The sequence below is a fragment of the Maniola hyperantus genome, chromosome 24, assembly GCF_902806685.2.
Source record: "Maniola hyperantus chromosome 24, iAphHyp1.2, whole genome shotgun sequence".
Lineage (NCBI taxonomy): Eukaryota > Metazoa > Arthropoda > Insecta > Lepidoptera > Nymphalidae > Maniola > Maniola hyperantus.
In genome coordinates this window covers 7,075,109-7,092,776 of record NC_048559.1, presented here as the reverse complement: position 1 = coordinate 7,092,776, position 17,668 = coordinate 7,075,109, and the positions used below count along the sequence as shown (strand labels likewise).

The window sequence follows — 17,668 nt, the reverse complement described above, 5'->3', positions numbered from 1 at the left end:
GCCTAGTGGTTAGGACGTCCGCCTTCTAATTGGAGGTCGAGGGTTCGGTTTCGGGCACGCACCTCTAACTTTCCAGAGTTATTTGCGTTTTAAGTAATTAAATATCACTTGCTTTAACGGTGAAGGAAAATATCGTGAAGAAACAGCATGCCTGAGAGTTCTCCATAATGTTCTCAAAGGTGTGTGAAGTCTACCAATCCGCATGTGGCCAGCGTGATAGACTATGGTCAAAACCCTTCTCACTCTGAGAGGAGACCCGTGCTCTGTAGTGAGCCGGTGATGGGTTGATCGTGATGATGATGATGATGATGACATAGGTAGTAGTAGGTACCTACATAAAATTATATTTTCCTTGATTTTGTCTGCGGCTATAAGTAGTATTTGTATTGAATATATTTATGTTCATTTATATACACGGAACCCAAGTTATCGTTTAGACTCAAACTTGCAATTCTACGTAAATGCTTGCAGTTTTTGCTTAGGGTTCCGTTGTAAAATAATTTATAAACACTATCTTAGTATTACTTTTAAAAAACTTTAAAATGCAAGTTTGTGAATTCTTCTATATATATAGTAGGTATATAGGTAGTGATAGCCTAGTGGTTTGGACGTCCGCCTTCTAATTGAAGGTTTGGGGTTTGATCCCGAGCACGCACCTCTAACTTTTCGGAGTTATGAGCATTTTAAGTAATTAAATATCACTTGCTTTAACGGTGAAGGAAAATATCGTGAAGAAACCTGCATGCCTGAGAGTTCTCCATAATATTCTCAAAGGTGTGTGAAGTCTACCAATCCGCATGTGGCCAGCGTGATAGACTATGGTCAAAACCCTTCTCACTCTGAAAGGAGACCCGTGCTCTGTAGTGAGCCGGTGATGGGTTGATCATGATGATGATGATGATGACATAGGTAGTAGTAGGTACCTACATAAAATTATATTTTCCTTGATTATGTCTGCGGCTATAAGTAGTATTTGTATTGAATATATTTATGTTCATTTATATACACGGAACCCAAGTTATCGTTTAGACTCAAACTTACAATTCAACGAAATGCTTGTCTTGCACTTCACAAAGGTACAGGATGTAATCTAATAGCTTTCAGTTATAAAATTACTAATAGGTACCTATATCTGATTATACTAGATGATGCCTACGACTTCGTCCGCGTTGATTAAGTTTTTTCATTCCCGCAGGAACCCTTTAATTTTCCGAAATAAAATGTAGTCTATGTGTTAATCCAGGGTATAATCTATCTTCATTTAAAATTTCATCCAAATCCGTTTAGCTGTTTTTGCGTGATTGAGTAACAAACATCCAAACATCCACACTTTCACATTTATAATATTATAAGTAGGATCTTATTCAATTCGTCTATACCTATACTATGCGGAAATGCATGGGGTTCTAGTTCCGATTCCTATTCGAGTAACTACGGTAACTTACTATTATTATAATCAGCTTGGGTTAAAAACAAACTTTCTGTATTACTATTTGGAGAATAAAAGCGTAATACCAAAATAATAAATAAACTATACAATAAACGTCTATCTATTAATTTACTGTTAATTTAGTATCAAAAGAAGTAATGAGGAACCAACTAAATTACACCCTGTATTGATTACTATTTGCAGAAAACACTTGGTAGACATTAGGTACAAAAATGAAGTAAACATGATGCATCGTATTTCAGTCAGCAATATACCGATTAGCAAGAAATATTTCGCAATTTAACTTGGATATGTTACTTTACCTATATAAAATAGGTGTTTCAATGTTAATGTTTTTCAGAAGAACGCCTTTTCCTTCCCAGAGATGAGCTCGCTACCACGGTAAGTAACAGCCTTTTAAACTCCCTTTGCTGGAAAATGACCTCCTCTCAGATAGGGATTTGAGCCTGAATCCACCGCGCTGGCTCAGTGTGGTTGGTGGGTAAACACATGTCAGATAATAATCATCCAAGCATGCGGGTTTCCTCACGATGTTTTCCTCATCGTAAGTTGTGATAAAAGCGTGCATAACATAACACTTTATTTGTTGATGGAGAGCTCGCTTTCTGCCAATGATAATGTATTCACGTATCGTGGATTCGATTAATGGATTCACGAGCGCCGCGTCGCCTAGTGCTCAAACTGCTTGCTGGCGTACGCGAGTCGCTTCGATCGTAACGTGAACATACAAATATTGTTTATGAATATGTTTATTCACTTTCTGAAACAGATCGAAATCGACTCAAGACAAAACCAGATAGCAACCGAACTGAAAATCACTAAATCATGTTTCGAATGAACGAAATGCAAAAGCTATAATTGGGCATTGCTAGATCACTAAAGCATGTTTCGTGAACGAAGTGGAACGAAGTGAAACGAAGTGAAACGAAACATGCTTTAATGATCTAGAATGCCCAATTATACACTACTATGAGTGACAGAGACAACGCTCTACAAAGCCGACATCGACCTTTAGAAGGAGATATCAGATTTGTAGAGCGCTGTTCCTGCCGTTGAGACCGACAAAATGTCATATAGGTATGAGTGACAGAGAAAACGCTCTACAAAGCCGACATCGACCTTTAGAAGGAGATAGCAGATTTGTAGAGCGCTGTTCCTGCCGTTGAGACCGACAAAATGTCATATTGGTATGAGTGACAGAGACAACGCTCTACAAAGCCGACATCGACCTTTAGAAGGAGATATCAGATTTGTAGAGCGCTGTTCCTGCCGTTGAGACCGACAAAATGTCATATAGGTATGAGTGACACAGACAACACTCTTCAAAGCCGAAATGTCATTCTAAAGGCCGCTGTACATTACTTTCGGCCGCATACTTTACCTACTTTGGCGATTAATACAGCGCCATCTCGCTGCTAAAATTGCTGTGCCCCAACGGGTTGACTGGCATTTTTTCTACTTCAAGTTTTTGTTAGACATTTTATAATTTTTCGTTCAAATCTTTGTTTCCAGGACAGAGTGCTGAACATCACGAGTCAGATAATGGACCAAGTTCTTGGGGACGAGAGGGTGGCGAGAGGGTTCCGCGTCAAGTTTCCCGAAGACGTTCTTCAGGACAACTTGGCTGGGCAGCTGTGGTTCGGTGCAGAGGTGAGTGCTTACGCTGGCCATACACGATCAAGCTTAGTGGGTTAAGTTTGCACCGGGTTTGAAGTGGCGTCCAGTCAACTTGACAGTGTATGGCTATCAGTTGACTGAACGCTGCTTCAAGTCCGCTGAAAACTGTACGGCCAGCGTTAGAATATTCCTATACGAGTCTCAAAAGCTCAACGATTAATAGAGAGGAGTGAAGTACGAAATATAGGCGGCTCAAACCCAACTCGTTGCACCTACCGTATTCGCAGCACGAGTCAGATAATGGACCAAGTTCTAGGGGACGAGAGGGTGGCGAGAGGGTTCCGTATCAAGTTTCCCGAAGACGTTCTTCAGGACAACTTGGCTGGGCAGCTGTGGTTCGGTGCAGAGGTGAGTGCTTTCGCTGGCCAGCGTTAGAATAGTCCTACACGAGTCTCAATAGCTCACTGGTTAAAGGAGATGAGTGACATACGAAAGACCTTGATAGATCAGTCAGTCAGTCATCTTTTCCTTTTATATATTTAGATAACATGTCGCAATAGAAACATCCTATCCAGCTGCTCGATTGCGGTAGAATGACAGCTACAATGTCACGATCGCAATCACTTTTGAAGTTCTGATTGGTTGATGTCCGCTCACTATTGGCTACAATCAATCGCTTAAATTCAGCCAATCTGAACAATGGAGATTGTATAATAATGATTAATGCAGGTTTTACGAAATCGACCTACTGGATAAATTTTCTATTGCGACTTGGGATTTCTTTTGCGCTGTGACATGTTATTTTACCGTGATGGTCCCATTCGCGTCCCATCTTAGGCCACATCATCGCTTCCCATCAGGTGTAATCGTGGTCAAGCGTGCGCCTATAATTGAATTTAAAAAAAAATGCTCAAGCTGGCAGTCAGTTGGTTCATAATAACTCAATTTTGACTTGATTGTTACAATTCTGTTTTATTTATAAACTAGCTGCCCCGGCGAACTTCGTACCGTCTAACAGTCGATTCTTTTTCAGGCAATTTTTTAAATTTTTCTCTCCGTAAGAACCATCCCCGTACTTCAAGGAATATTATAAAAAAAAGAATTAGCGACATCGGTTCAGCTGTCCTCGAGATTTGCGATCAACAACACATTTAGCGATTCATTTTTATACATTTCTTCATTTTTATATATAGACTAGCTGTCCCGGCGAACTTCGTACCGCCTAACAGTCGATTCTTTTTCAGGCAATTTTTTAAATTTTTCTCTCCGTAAGAACCCATTCCCGTACTACAAGGAATATTATAAAAAAAGAATTAGCGACATCGGTTCAGCTGTCCTCGAGATTTGCGATCAACAACACATTTAGCGATTCATTTTTATACATTTCTTCATTTTTATATATAGACTAGCTGTCCCGGCGAACTTCGTACCGCCTAACAGTCGATTCTTTTTCAGGCAATTTTTTAAATTTTTCTCTCCGTAAGAACCCATTCCCGTACTACAAGGAATATTATAAAAAAAGAATTAGCGACATCGGTTCAGCTGTCCTCGAGATTTGCGATCAACAACACATTTAGCGATTCATTTTTATACATTTCTTCATTTTTATAATATATAGACTAGCTGTCCCGGCGAACTTCGTACCGCCTAACAGTCAATCCTTTTTAGGAATTTTTAAATTTTTCTCTCCATAAGAACCATCCTTGTACTTCAAGGAATATTATGAAAAAAGAATTTAGTAGCGAAATCGGTTCAGCTGTTCTCGAGATTTGCGATCAGCAACACATTCAGCGATTCATTTTTATATATACCCTTCTTGTTTCAGTGCCTAGCAGCGGGATCCTCAATCATGAACCGGGAAGAAGAATCCGCCGCCATGCGTCCCCTAGCAAAGGCACTCACACGAAGTCTAGAAACGGTTCGATCTCTACTCCGCGAACAATGCTTGCGACCGCGCGGTCTTGCGCTGCAAGACCACGATGACATGTTGCATGAGAGCCTGAGAATATTTGATAGGTAAGTTTGAATAATACTAGAAATAGAATAGAAATACATTTATTGGTTAATCCAACACACGATAAACACAAATATTTACAAAAACATTCCTTAAAAGCTAATCCAACAAACAAAGTTTAGAGCAAGTTAAATTAAGAGCCTCAATAGCTCAACGGGTACAGGAGTGGACTGAAAACCGAAAGGTCGACGGTTCAAACCCCGCCCGTTGCTCTATTGTCGTACCTAGTCCTAGCACAAGCCTGACGCTTAGTTGGAGAGGAAAGGGGAATATTAGTTATTTAACATGGCTAATATTCTTTAAAAAAAAAAAAAAAGTGTACAATGTGTCGTGCCAACGAAAAGGCCCGAACTCAGCTGAATGTTGTGGATACACGATGTAACCACAACGCTGGTATTCTGTTCGAGCCCAAACTAGGGACGTCCTGGTTATTAGTATTACTTAAAATTAACTAAAAATAAAATAATAAAAATCAGTGAAAATTCTGGTTCTTTCATTATAATATGTTACTGTTTAATCAAATGAAACATAGTTTTATATGTGAGTGGTTTTTAGGGGAGGTTGTGTTGTTTGGACTGCCACAAACTAGCTTACCGACTTTTGAATAATGGCCGATTGAATGAACCGGTTTCTCTATTTCGGCTGATAACTTTTAAAATATTGGAAAAACCGGTTCATTAAATCGGCCATAAATCGTAAACGGTAAGTTTTACAAAAAAGTTTTCAGGAAACAAAAGATGCGAAATTTTACTCTCTACAATAATGGTCTACATAACTTTTGCCCTAAAGATAGTTTTCGAGATATCGGCCAAAAACTATCCTTCAAGATTGCGATCGAAGCCCCACCTGGATCTGTCAGCATTTTGTGATTTTATGGTCAGAAACTGACCTAAAAATAAAATCGGATCCGAAATTTAGTGCGAGCTTGACCAAAAAAAACGGCTTTATTTACTGGCCTCATGCAAGCATTAAACGTTTGTGTTATTGGTAGTTTATTGAAATTATCATATTAAAAATTCATGTGGTATGTGGTTTAGAATGCAGGCAGAAAATTAAGTAATCAATTTAATTAGCAACAAACGAGGCTATTAGGTTAAATTAAAATGTAATTTGACTTCCTTATTGGCATTATTATTTTCATATCAACTGATTTCGTTTGTATTTCTTTTGATAACATTTCTTTGTACTTAATGAAGCTAAACAAAGTAATTAGCTAATTAAATAACGATATCCTTTACCGATAACGGTATTTTAATACATTCTATTGTTATGATGATTTGATTAATGACTTCTGGGTTTCAGAGCTTTGAGTAAGCTAGAGATTTATAAAGCGTACTTACTTTGATTTTTATGGTTCCGTACCTCAAAAGGAAAAAAGGAACCCTTATAGCATCACTTCGTTGTCTCTGTCGTGTCTGTCAAAAAACCTACAGGGTACTTCCCGTTGACCTAGAATCATGAAATTTGGCAGGTAGGTAGATCTTAGAGAAAAACCTGAAAAATTAAAATGTGTTCATGAACTAATAATTTTTAGTATTTTCAATTTTCAAAGCAGGATAACTATATCGAGTGGGGTATCGTAAAAGGGATTCACCTGTGCATTCTAAAACAGATTTTCATTTATTTTTATGAATCATAGTTTTTGATTTATCGTGAGAAATGTTGAAAAAAAAATCCGAGTACGGAACCCTCGGCTCGGACCTCGGAGTCTGACTCGCACTTAGCCGGTTTTTCAGATAGTAGATACTTAAAACGAGACATTTTTGTCAAAGACAATGTGGCCAATTCTCTTGTACACAATCTCTAAATTAAACTAAAATTGCATGTCTAAATCTATTGCTATCCCTTTCATAATATTGCTTGCGAAAAAGGTTAGCACTAGATTTATTCCTGTTAATTTAGTTTAGTTTAGAGATTGTGTACAAGAGAATCGGCCCCAATGTCTCTCTAATCGGTCTCTCGTGCATTCCGTGTGATTGATGATTTGGATGTTTTATTTTTCAGACTGTTCGCGGAATTCGAGCTGTGCTACGTGAGCGCAATGGTAAATGTGAAGACTCCGCACGAGTTCGAGGCGCAGCAGCTCATCTGCGTTTTGTTTTCCGAGAGTCTGCGGAGGGCGTTGAGACAGAACCTTCTTACTCAGGAACAGGTGAGGTCCGTGCGGTTTGTGGCGCGAGCAACACGCAGTCTCAATTGCGATGCGTTGCGAGCTGAGGGTGAGATCTATAGAACGCACTCTGAATTACCTTAGACTTACACATAAATCTGTCTGAGTTCTCCATAATGTTCTCAAAGGTGTGTGAAGCCAACAAGCTACCAATCCGCACATGGCCAGCGTGGTAGACTATGGCCAAAGCCCTTCTCACTCTGAGAGGAGACCCGTGCTCTGTAGTGAGCCGGCGATGGGTTGATCATGATGATGATGATGATGATGAGTGGTCTGTACCTAACCGTAAAAAAATATTTGAGAAACTAAAATCAATCCAGTGGTTTAACCCAGTATCTTTCCACTAACGGTCATTAAACGACCCTTATTAGATAGTAGTTAAATTGTAATATTTAATTACCGAGCAAACAAGATTGCATATTGGAACCGATTCCGTTGTCTTTCTCTAAACTAAATTTAGAGTATGTGCATCCTTTTCTTTTTAACAATGCTAAAAAGGGACAGAACATGAACTTTAACATTTAAAGAGTCTAAATTTTAGTGCACGCTACAAATTTAAACAGTAGGCTTGCGACTGTGCGCTAAAATCACGGGTTTTACCGTCTAAAAATTAAATTTTAAACTGCCAAACTGCGGCTGTCCTTTTCATATTACATTAGTAAGAAGAGCATGCCAATACTCTAAAATTAGGTTGTGCTCAGAATCAGTACCAATATGTATCTAATGACCTAATGTAATCAATGTATGTCGATGTTCTAGTATAAGTAAATATAAGATGGCCGATTAGGGTCTTGTGCTGTATTAGTACTGCAAATTGCTATTGCGATGAACCATTAACATCGAAATGACGTCATTTTGACGTCAGTCGAAATAAAAATATACCATTAGCTTGAAACTTCAGTCTAGTGCTGACACTAGTCACTAAAATGGCGGTCACGCGCATTAGCAATATACGGGACTTATAGTAATAAAATAAACTGATTTTTTGTATAGCGGTAGTTTATGGGGCTAGAGAGAATAATTGTGTTCTCCATTCTCAAAGGTGTGTGAAGTCTACCAATCCGCACATGGCCAGCGTGGTAGACTATGGCCAAAACCCTTCTCAACCTGAGAGGAAATCCGTGCTCTGTAGTGAGCCGGCGATGGGTTTATCATGATGATGATTATCGGCGTCTGCTACACCCCAAAAAAAAAATATTTCGCTTTTGCATAACTTGTCCCTCCCACTCGCCCACCCACATAAACTCACCCACTGGCGGCGGCTGGCCGGCGATGGGTTGATGATGGTGATGATAATGATGATGATGATATTTTCAGGTGGACTCGTACGACCCGGCGCTAATGTTCGCGGTGCCTCGCCTGGCCATTGTGAGCGGCCTACTTATCTACTCTAGCGGCCCGCTGAGCATCGACAAAATGCCGGGTAAGCATTGTTGAATCCTACTTTGTGCATTGTACTATCAGTTTTTTTTGACACATAATAGAAGATAATCGGCAAAAGTGTGACGGATTTGCGATTGATACGTTAGACATGCTTTCTGACCGATGTACTATAATAATTTGAACACTAAGGCTGAAATCTATAGAGTGTACTTTGACTTTGCTCAGACTTAAGTCTTAGTGAAAACGAGACAGCATTTATGTAAGAGATTATAGCGCTAGTCTTAAGTCTGAGCAAAGTCTAAGCAAGCTCTATTGATTTCAGCATAAGTTATTGGTTGAATGTGTTAGAACAAAATAGATTTAAGACCAAATTGTACCACATTCTAACAAATAAGAAAAGATATTATTTTGGAACTAGCTTATGCCCGCTACTAAACAAATTTTTAACCTTTCTTTTACCCCCTTAGGGGTTGAATTTTCTAAAATCCTTTATTAGCGGATGTCCACGTCATAATAGCTATCTGCATGTCTCGACGATCTCCCTGACGCAGTGGTTAGCGCTGTGGTTCAGCAGTTTGAGCTGTGCGTTACGGTTCTCGGCGAACATGTCTCGGATCTATAATCAAAATGTCATCACTGCCAACACGATCTGTCATAAAAACTTTGGTCTTCAATAACTGAAGAATTTCGGACGAGAAGACATCTCGAAGCTTCCTGAACGCAGCCCGGCTTAGTTAGATGCAATGGTTAACCTCAAAATTAGACCTAACTGGAAGGAGTTTTATAATCACAGAGAATTCAACCTCAAGAGTACGCATACAAGGTTTTGCATGACAACAAAATCGTAAAATGTTGGCGAGGGGCAGGGGAGAATGCTTTGTTGTGATTGTTGGACTCCAAAGTCACGTAATCAAGACAATGTGTGGAATGAGGGTACCGAACGGGCGTGGCCGACTTTTATGCTAAGCAACTGCCTAAGCTTGGCGTTCGGGGGCGTCCAGCTATTAGGCGTCTATAGGGGGTGGTCTGTGGATATAATAAACTTGTTTTATTTTCAGAAGAGATGTCGGACATGTTCCGTCCGTTCCGCACCCTGCTGCACAAGATCAGGTCTCTGCTGTGGACACTAGACAGACGAGAGCTGCTGGCTTTGGAACGGTTCCTGTGCACCAATGAAGACGTTTCCAATCTGGCCGGATTTGAAATACCACCTGGTAAGTAAGACGCCTTATCTGAAATTCCTCAGTGCTTGAAGACCAAAGTCTTCGAACAGTGCGCGTTGCCAGTGATGATATATGGACCCAAGTCATGGTCCTCATAAGAAAAGATGTCGGACATGTTCCGCACCCTGCTGCACAAGATCAGATCCCTGCTGTGGACCCTGGACAGACGGGAGCTGCTGGCTTTGGAACGGTTCCTGTGCACCAATGAAGACGTTTCCAATCTGGCCGGATTTGAAATACCACCTGGGAAGTTATTTTTTAGGGTTCCGTACCTCAAAAGGAAAAACGGAACCCTTATAGGATCACTTTGTTGTCTGTCTGTCTGTCTGTCGGTCTGTCAAGAAACCCACAGGGTACTTCCCGTTGACCTAGAATCATAAAATTTGGCAGGTAGGTAGGTCTTATAGCAGACATTCGGGGAAAAATCTGAAAACCGTGAATTTGTGGTTACATCGCACAAATAAAATTAAATTGTGGTCATGAACTACTAATTAGTATTTTCCATTTTCGAAGTAAGTAACTATATCGAATGGGGTATCATATGAAAGGTCTTCGCCTGTGCATTCTAAAACAGATTTTTTATAATCTATTTATAAAAAATATTTCTATTTCAATAGTTGATATGGGTTGAAAAATGACTTTCATGTAAACTCTCATCCCCTATTCCCTCTTAGGGATGGATTTTTGTAAAATCATAATTTTTTTGTAAATTGCAGGGGACGATTCGACACAGGACTCCTGCTATCCTGACATAGGCGAGTTTGTTTCCAAGTTCTACGCGGACCACGCCCACTGCCGGGATCTGTACACAACACAAAGGTAAATACTTAAAACAGTTTTTTTGGTAAGTTTAAGCGGATTTAGGTTTTTAAAAATAGTACCCGTAGGAACCCTTTGATTTTGCGGCATAAAAAGTCCTATGTCAATTTCCGGGTCTGAAGCTAAAATTTCATGTGGATCGGTTAAACCCGTGGGAACTCTGATTTTCCAGAGTAAAAAGTAGTGTTAAGTCCGTCCTCGGAATGTAAGCTAGCTCTGTACCAAATTTCATCAAAATCGGTCACACTTTTCGACCGTGGAAAGCAAGCAGACAGACAGACAGACAGTTTCGTATGTATATGTATGTATGTGTGACATTATGTACCTAGTTCAAAAACAGTTACAACTTTTGGGCCGTGAAAAGCTAGCAGACCGACAGACACACTTTTAATATTATTAGTATGGATTAGATAGTAGATTGCGTACAGTAGAATTAGCCGCAATATCTATGTTACTATCGAATAATCAAAATAATATCTATTTCTTTTCTTCCCAGTTCGAGTGAACCGACAATAACAGACGGTGACTATCTCCCCGACAACATTGAAGTTATGACGCCAATCATTGACGGACTCAAACGTCTTAGCGAAGACGTTGATGAATCTGAGAGAGAATCCGAACTAGACGACAGACACACAGATACGGCCAGCACGGACACATTCCAAACCAACGAAAGCAAAGACTTCGATAGAACAAGAAAGATTAGTAGACCGGAAAACGACCTATCTTCTCTAAGAAACCTCTCAACCAACGGTCTAATGATGTTTGATCCATTAGTGATTAACGCAGTTTCAGCATCCACATCTAGTACGGAACCTAGACAAATACCAGATCAGGAATTGGTTACATCACTAAACGAACAAGTCACAGAAATAGTAGATCGCTTATCCTCAATCGTTAACGAAGTAGACACCATACATGATATGAATAAAAGCCATTCGTTTTCAACCAATGACGTACCGACTTTAATAGCCAATGATAGCTCAGAAGAATTCGGTTTCACCGGGCCAAGAAACGAGCAGTTAAGTTGTTTACCGTCTACAAGTCATGGTTATTTGATACCGAACGCGATAAGTCAAGAACCTGTTGTCTTAGCGTCCCTGTCACATAATAATTCAGCAGTTTTTAACCAAGACGAAGATAGTGATTTCAATCGTGGGTTATTAAACTCAGATGTCCAATTGATGATACCTAGTATTGATGCTGATATTGCTAATATGGATATGACGATTGCTAGCGTGAATTTGAGTCAACTTCTAATAACTAAAGAGGAATTGAAAGAAAATTGTGACAATATCGAAATAGACGATACGAGATTTCCAAATGTGGATCTAAATAAGGAAGAAAGGGTTAAATTCATGCTTGGTTATGAAAGTGATCACGATTCGCCAGCGGACTCAGGTGTTAGCACTGAAAATACTAGTTTAGACAGATCGCCTGATACAGAACAGAACAAAAATATCAAAGAGAACCATTTCATGCAACAGAACAGGGTCTTAAAAAGTCCAGTAGACGAAATAGACGAGAAAGAGACGAAAAATACTCTAGAAAGTTCCTTTTCAGATGTAAGGGAGAATGTTGTAAATATAAATTACGTCGAGGAACACACTCAGAAAAACGAAGCAGGGTCATCTCATATTGATAGCTTGAACATGAACATAGATAGTTTGAACGAAGCTACATCTATTAACAGTGGTTCCGTACAAAATTGGGGTTCCGCAGACGCTCAAGAAGAGTTCAGGACTATAGAAGACGTTATCACCGAACTGAGAAGGCATAGGGAATCGGATAAAAAAATTAGTTCGTTAGTAGAAGACAATAACAGATCGAACGAGCCTAATTGCTCAAGTAGTAACTCTAGGAGGAAAACGAAAAAAACTAGTATGAAAAGTAAAAAGAAGAAAAAATTGTGGTCGCCCGTTGGTCACGTGATATTGGACAATCGGACGACGCAAAGCCAGAATAGCCCGTTAAGATTGAACTTGGACCATTTCGTCGATGAAAGGTAAGTTTTAAGTAAGTACGCGCTTCTCCATGTCACACTTTACTTCATAATCATTTCAAATGTTTTTAATTTGTATAAAAAATGTTTTATTTTGCCTAAAATAGGCGTAATTGTAAACGTCAATTAGACATTTTCACTTTCCGTTTTTGGCTAAAAAATCTTGTATTTCAAGCAAAATTCATACACCCGGCCTCTCTCGGGAGGAAAGGTCAGAGGGAAAGGGTGACATGCACAGATAGCGTTTTTTCCGTCTTCTATGGAAACAGCGTCGCGGCGTGTTGGCGTGAGGCGTCGTTGGCGTGATGAATTAGATAAATTTACAGTTACGTGGCCTGAAGAGGCACGAAATAGAAAATTGTGGAAGGATCGGAGGGAGGCCTTTGCCCAGACGTGGGACAGCACAGGCTGATTTAGATTTAGATTTAGATGGAAACAGCACTATTTTAGGCTCCACCCGCCAACGAGTTGTCGCTTCGATGAAGCGGCCTCTTAAGATCGGACCGCATTACAGCGGTGGTGTACAGCGCGGCACAAAGCGTCAAAATATTATTTCAATCATTTCGTATGGTGCATGTCGCACTAGAGCGGCGCTGCATACTGCGTCGCGGCTTACAGACCACTTTAACTTGAACCAAAAATATTTATCGAGTGCGTCAGATATTGAAAAGGGATGTTAAGTGAACACTCAACTAGCTCCTATTCAAAAGGCTGACGATTTGGACGCAACCAAAAGTCATGGCTGATTTTTGAAACTTTGTGGCCCTCCCATTTCCTTATGTCACGCTCAAACTGTCAGATCAATGAAATGTACACTATTCTGCATATAATTAGCTTGCCTTGTCTTAATCTGACACGCTCGACTGAAGAAGAAGTGACATTACAGGAGATTGATAATGGGAATTTCGGCTCCAAAAAAGATTTTCTGAGCTCTACTTTGAAAAAAAAAATAGCGAGCAAACGAGCAGGCGGATCACATGATGTTAAGTGATTACCGCCGCCCATGAACATTTGCAGTACCAGAGGAACCGCCAATGCTTTGTCGGCCTTTCCAGAATTTTTTGGTCCGCCCCTTGAAATAACCCCATCTTGTAATCTAATGGGAACACCACAGGGAGTGGTGGTGGTGGGAAGGGTGGGACTTTAATGCTCAACTTACCGCACTCGTGTCATAATATATCATTACCGTTGCAGTGGTACGTCGTGCGACAGCGCAGAGTGCGCGGACGACGAACAAATAGCGTTGGCGTTACAGGCGCAAGAGTTGGCGGCACGACAACAGGCGAGAGGGAAATTCAAGTAAGTCTTACTTTTCAACAGCACATCATCCACTTTTACACCCGTATTCACAATCATTACTATGAAATCAATTATTACTTAGTTCGTACAACCGATAGACGTTGGGGTCCCAAGGGGCTGGAATGGCGACCTCGCACCGGAAGACGCAGCGTTGGAAGACCCCCCACTAGGTGGACAGACCACATCAGACGAGTCGCAGGGAGCCACTGGATCCAGGCGGCGCAAGACCCTGGCGTGTGGAAGTCCCTACAAAAGACCTATGTCCAGCAGTGGACGTCTATTGGTTGATGATGATGATAAAATTAAGTTTCTTGTAAGAATATCCACACTTTGTTCTAGATCTATAAGACAACCACCACCTTTTTTTTTTTTTTTTTAGAAAGAATATTAGCCATGTTAAATGACTAATATTCCCCTTTCCTCTCCAACTAAGCGTCAAGCTTGTGCTAGGAGTAGGTGCGACAATAGTGCAACGGGCGGGGTTTGAACCGTCGAACTTTCGGTTTTCAGTCCACTCCTTTACCCGTTGAGCTATTGAGGCTCATCTTCGTCGCTTTAAATCGATTTCCACCCTTTTCCAGGTCAAGTGAGGATCTCATACACCGGCTATTCGTATGCATAGCGGGGGTGGCTGACCAGTTGCAGACCAACTTTGCGGCTGATCTAAGAAATATTCTGAAGGCTGTATTCCAAATGAACCAGACCTGTGAGCTGCCAGAGACTAAGGAAGAGGAGACCATAGTGTACCAGCCGAGTGAAGACCAGGTTATACAGACTGGTGAGTTGTTTTTTTTTTTGGCTCTGGGTTCTAGCTCTTTTGTGGTTGGTCTGCGGATACCTATGGCGGATACTGATAGCTCTTTAAATTTTTAGAATCGCGATATCTCAGGAATAGTGATTCTTAGAGGAAAAAGTATAAGATTTTTTTTGTAGATAATTTTATGGTCTACAATTTTTGTCTGACCTATTTATGGTAAAACTTGTTGTTTAGCTGGAAAATGTAAAAAAAAAACTATTTTTGTGAACCTTGAATATTTTTTTGTTGCAAATCCATATTTGCATGTCGATGGGGACTTTTTACAATCCATTTATATTGGTGTTCCCAACATTCGTACCCATTTTTAGGGTTCCGTACCTCAAAAGGAAAAACGGAACCCTTGTAGGATCACTTTGTTGTCTGTCAGTCTGTCTGTCAAGAAACCTACAGGGTACTTCCCGTTGACCTAGAATCATTAAATTTGGCAGGTAGGTAGATCTTATAGCTGACATTTGGGGAAAAATCTGAAAACCGTGAATTTAGGGTTAGATCACACAAAACAAATTAAATTGTGGTCATGAACTAATAATTAGTATTTTCAACTTTCGAAGTGAGTGACTATATCAAGTGGGGTATCATATGAAAGGTTTTTACCTGTACATTCTAAAACAGATTTTTATTTATTTTTATGCATCACAGTTTTTGAATTATCGTGCAAAATGTCGAAAAAATACGACTGTAGTACGGAACCCTCATTGCGCGAGCCTGACTCGCACTTGGCCGGTTTTTTAGGTCTATGCAAATTATTATAACCTTAAATGTCTATTTTGACTGGATTATTGTAACAAATGACCAGATGATGTTTTATTTTATATTTAAACTAGCTTATGCTCGCGACTTCGTCCGCGTGGACTACAAAATTTCAAAACCCTATTTCACCCCGTTAGGAGTTGAATTTTCAAAAATCCTTTCTTAGCGGATGCCTACGTCATAATAGCTATCTGCATGCCAAATTTCAGCCCGATCCGTCCAGTAGTTTGAGCTGTGCGTTGATAGATCAGTCAGTCAGTCAGTCAGTCACCTTTTCCTTTTATGTATTTTTCAAAAATCCTTTCTTAGCGGATGCCTACGTCATAATAGCTATCTGCATGCCAAATTTCAGCCCGATCCGTCCAGTAGTTTGAGCTGTGCGTTGATAGATCAGTCAGTCAGTCAGTCAGTCACCTTTTCCTTTTATGTATTTTTCAAAAATCCTTTCTTAGCGGATGCCTACGTCATAATAGCTATCTGCATGCCAAATTTCAGCCCGATCCGTCCAGTAGTTTGAGCTGTGCGTTGATAGATCAGTCAGTCAGTCAGTCAGTCATTCAGTCAGTCAGTCAGTCAGTCACCTTTTCCTTTTATATATTTTTCAAAAATCCTTTCTTAGCGGATGCCTACGTCATAATAGCTATCTGCATGCCAAATTTCAGCCCGATCCGTCCAGTAGTTTGAGCTGTGCGTTGATAGATCAGTCAGTCAGTCAGTCAGTCAGTCAGTCACCTTTTCCTTTTATATATATAGATAATGATTTATTATTTTGATTTTTCTTTACAGGCAGCTCATTTGACAGCGTATATTCAGCCGAAGAAGTGTACGCGGATAGTAATTCAGATTCCACCGCGTCAGAATCGAACCCGCGACTGACGCGTCGCAACACCGTAAACGCGACAACTATCGCCGAGCAAGCGCCGGCCGACACGAGAAGAAAGTCGGTTGACAACAGTGGAAACCTGCAAGCTTCCGTGTCTACTGGAGATCTCACATATACGTAAGTTTTTTCTTGTATAAGTTGCCAAAGCCAAGCAAATGAGGTCAGCAGGATGCTTCGGTAGCATCGGACGCGCCGAAGATTTTTTTAATTTCGTTTGGCTGCAATCAGACGTGGTGGCAAGTGATGATGCAGCTTAAGATGGAGCGTGCTTGTCTAGAAGATGCCTATTCACTCTTGGCTTGAAGGTACCCATATTAAAATTGGAGAGGCTACGAAAACACGTACGTGTACGTGTTTTTCTTTCTTTTGTATTGAGTTCAGCAGCATGCTTTGATAGCAGCATCAGACGCGCCGAAGAAATGACTTCAACAGCAACTGCTTTTTCAACACGTTTATATAGTTTTTTAGTTAGTTTAACATATAGTTTTTACCATATGTAATACCTACCTACCTTTCAACTTTATTGTATAAAGTTGGTTAAATTTTAAAAATGCAACAAGAATAAATAATTAAATTTATTTTCTGTTGTAAGAATTTTAAGTTTGAAATCATAACGCACCCGAAATGAACTTTTTTCAAAATGTTCTTGTATTCAGTTCGCTTAATTTTCCTCGCTGTACTGAGATGAAAAATTGTGTTTCGCACGGTCACAAAATTATTTGTGTCTCGTGCCTCTGAATTCCTCGCTACGCTCAGGATTCTATTTTTGAATTTTCGCTTGCACGAAATTCAATACAAATACTCGTAACCACGACTTTGCAGCCTTGCATAACAAATGACTTTTTTCTATACAGTAGAGAGGAGCGTTCGGAACCCGCAAGTGTGGAAAGGGCGCCGGAGTGGGTTCCGGATATCGCTGCACCGGCGTGTATGCGCTGTTCCGCTCACTTCACTGCCTTCAGGCGGAGACACCACTGCAGGAACTGCGGTAAGATGAACCATCATCATCAACCAATAGCCGGCCCGCTACTGAGCACGGGTCTCTAAGAACGTGCGCCTATAATGAAAAAAAAAGAACCCGCACAAGGGTTCCGTACCATCATAAAGTCGAAGATAACACTTTTTATTTAATTTTGTGGCGGCAATTTTGAAATTGTTAGCGACAACAGAAATATAGTACGCGACAGAAAGTAATGTACATCGGCCTTTAGAATGACATTTCGGCTTTGTAGAGAGTCATT

At 40.3% G+C, this 17,668-nt stretch overlaps 1 protein-coding gene across 2 annotated transcripts in view; it reads left to right on the top strand.

Moving 5' to 3' along the window:
* The window catches only part of LOC117993496 (lateral signaling target protein 2 homolog), a 66,516-nt gene that overhangs the window by 42,886 nt on the left and 5,962 nt on the right, over nucleotides 1-17,668 (top strand). Inside the window, exons 3-13 of one of the 2 annotated variants that reach the window (XM_034981300.2) lie at nucleotides 2,963-3,100; nucleotides 4,893-5,083; nucleotides 7,086-7,233; nucleotides 8,569-8,674; nucleotides 9,693-9,848; nucleotides 10,574-10,676; nucleotides 11,173-12,681; nucleotides 13,873-13,977; nucleotides 14,559-14,755; nucleotides 16,331-16,544; nucleotides 17,282-17,415. In XM_034981300.2, the coding sequence (XP_034837191.1) occupies nucleotides 2,963-3,100; nucleotides 4,893-5,083; nucleotides 7,086-7,233; nucleotides 8,569-8,674; nucleotides 9,693-9,848; nucleotides 10,574-10,676; nucleotides 11,173-12,681; nucleotides 13,873-13,977; nucleotides 14,559-14,755; nucleotides 16,331-16,544; nucleotides 17,282-17,415 (3,001 nt within the window). Of the gene's footprint in view, nucleotides 1-2,962; nucleotides 3,101-3,357; nucleotides 3,476-4,892; nucleotides 5,084-7,085; nucleotides 7,234-8,568; nucleotides 8,675-9,692; nucleotides 9,849-10,573; nucleotides 10,677-11,172; nucleotides 12,682-13,872; nucleotides 13,978-14,558; nucleotides 14,756-16,330; nucleotides 16,545-17,281; nucleotides 17,416-17,668 lie in introns of those variants that run through there. The other variant, XM_034981299.2, reaches the window with a different exon arrangement.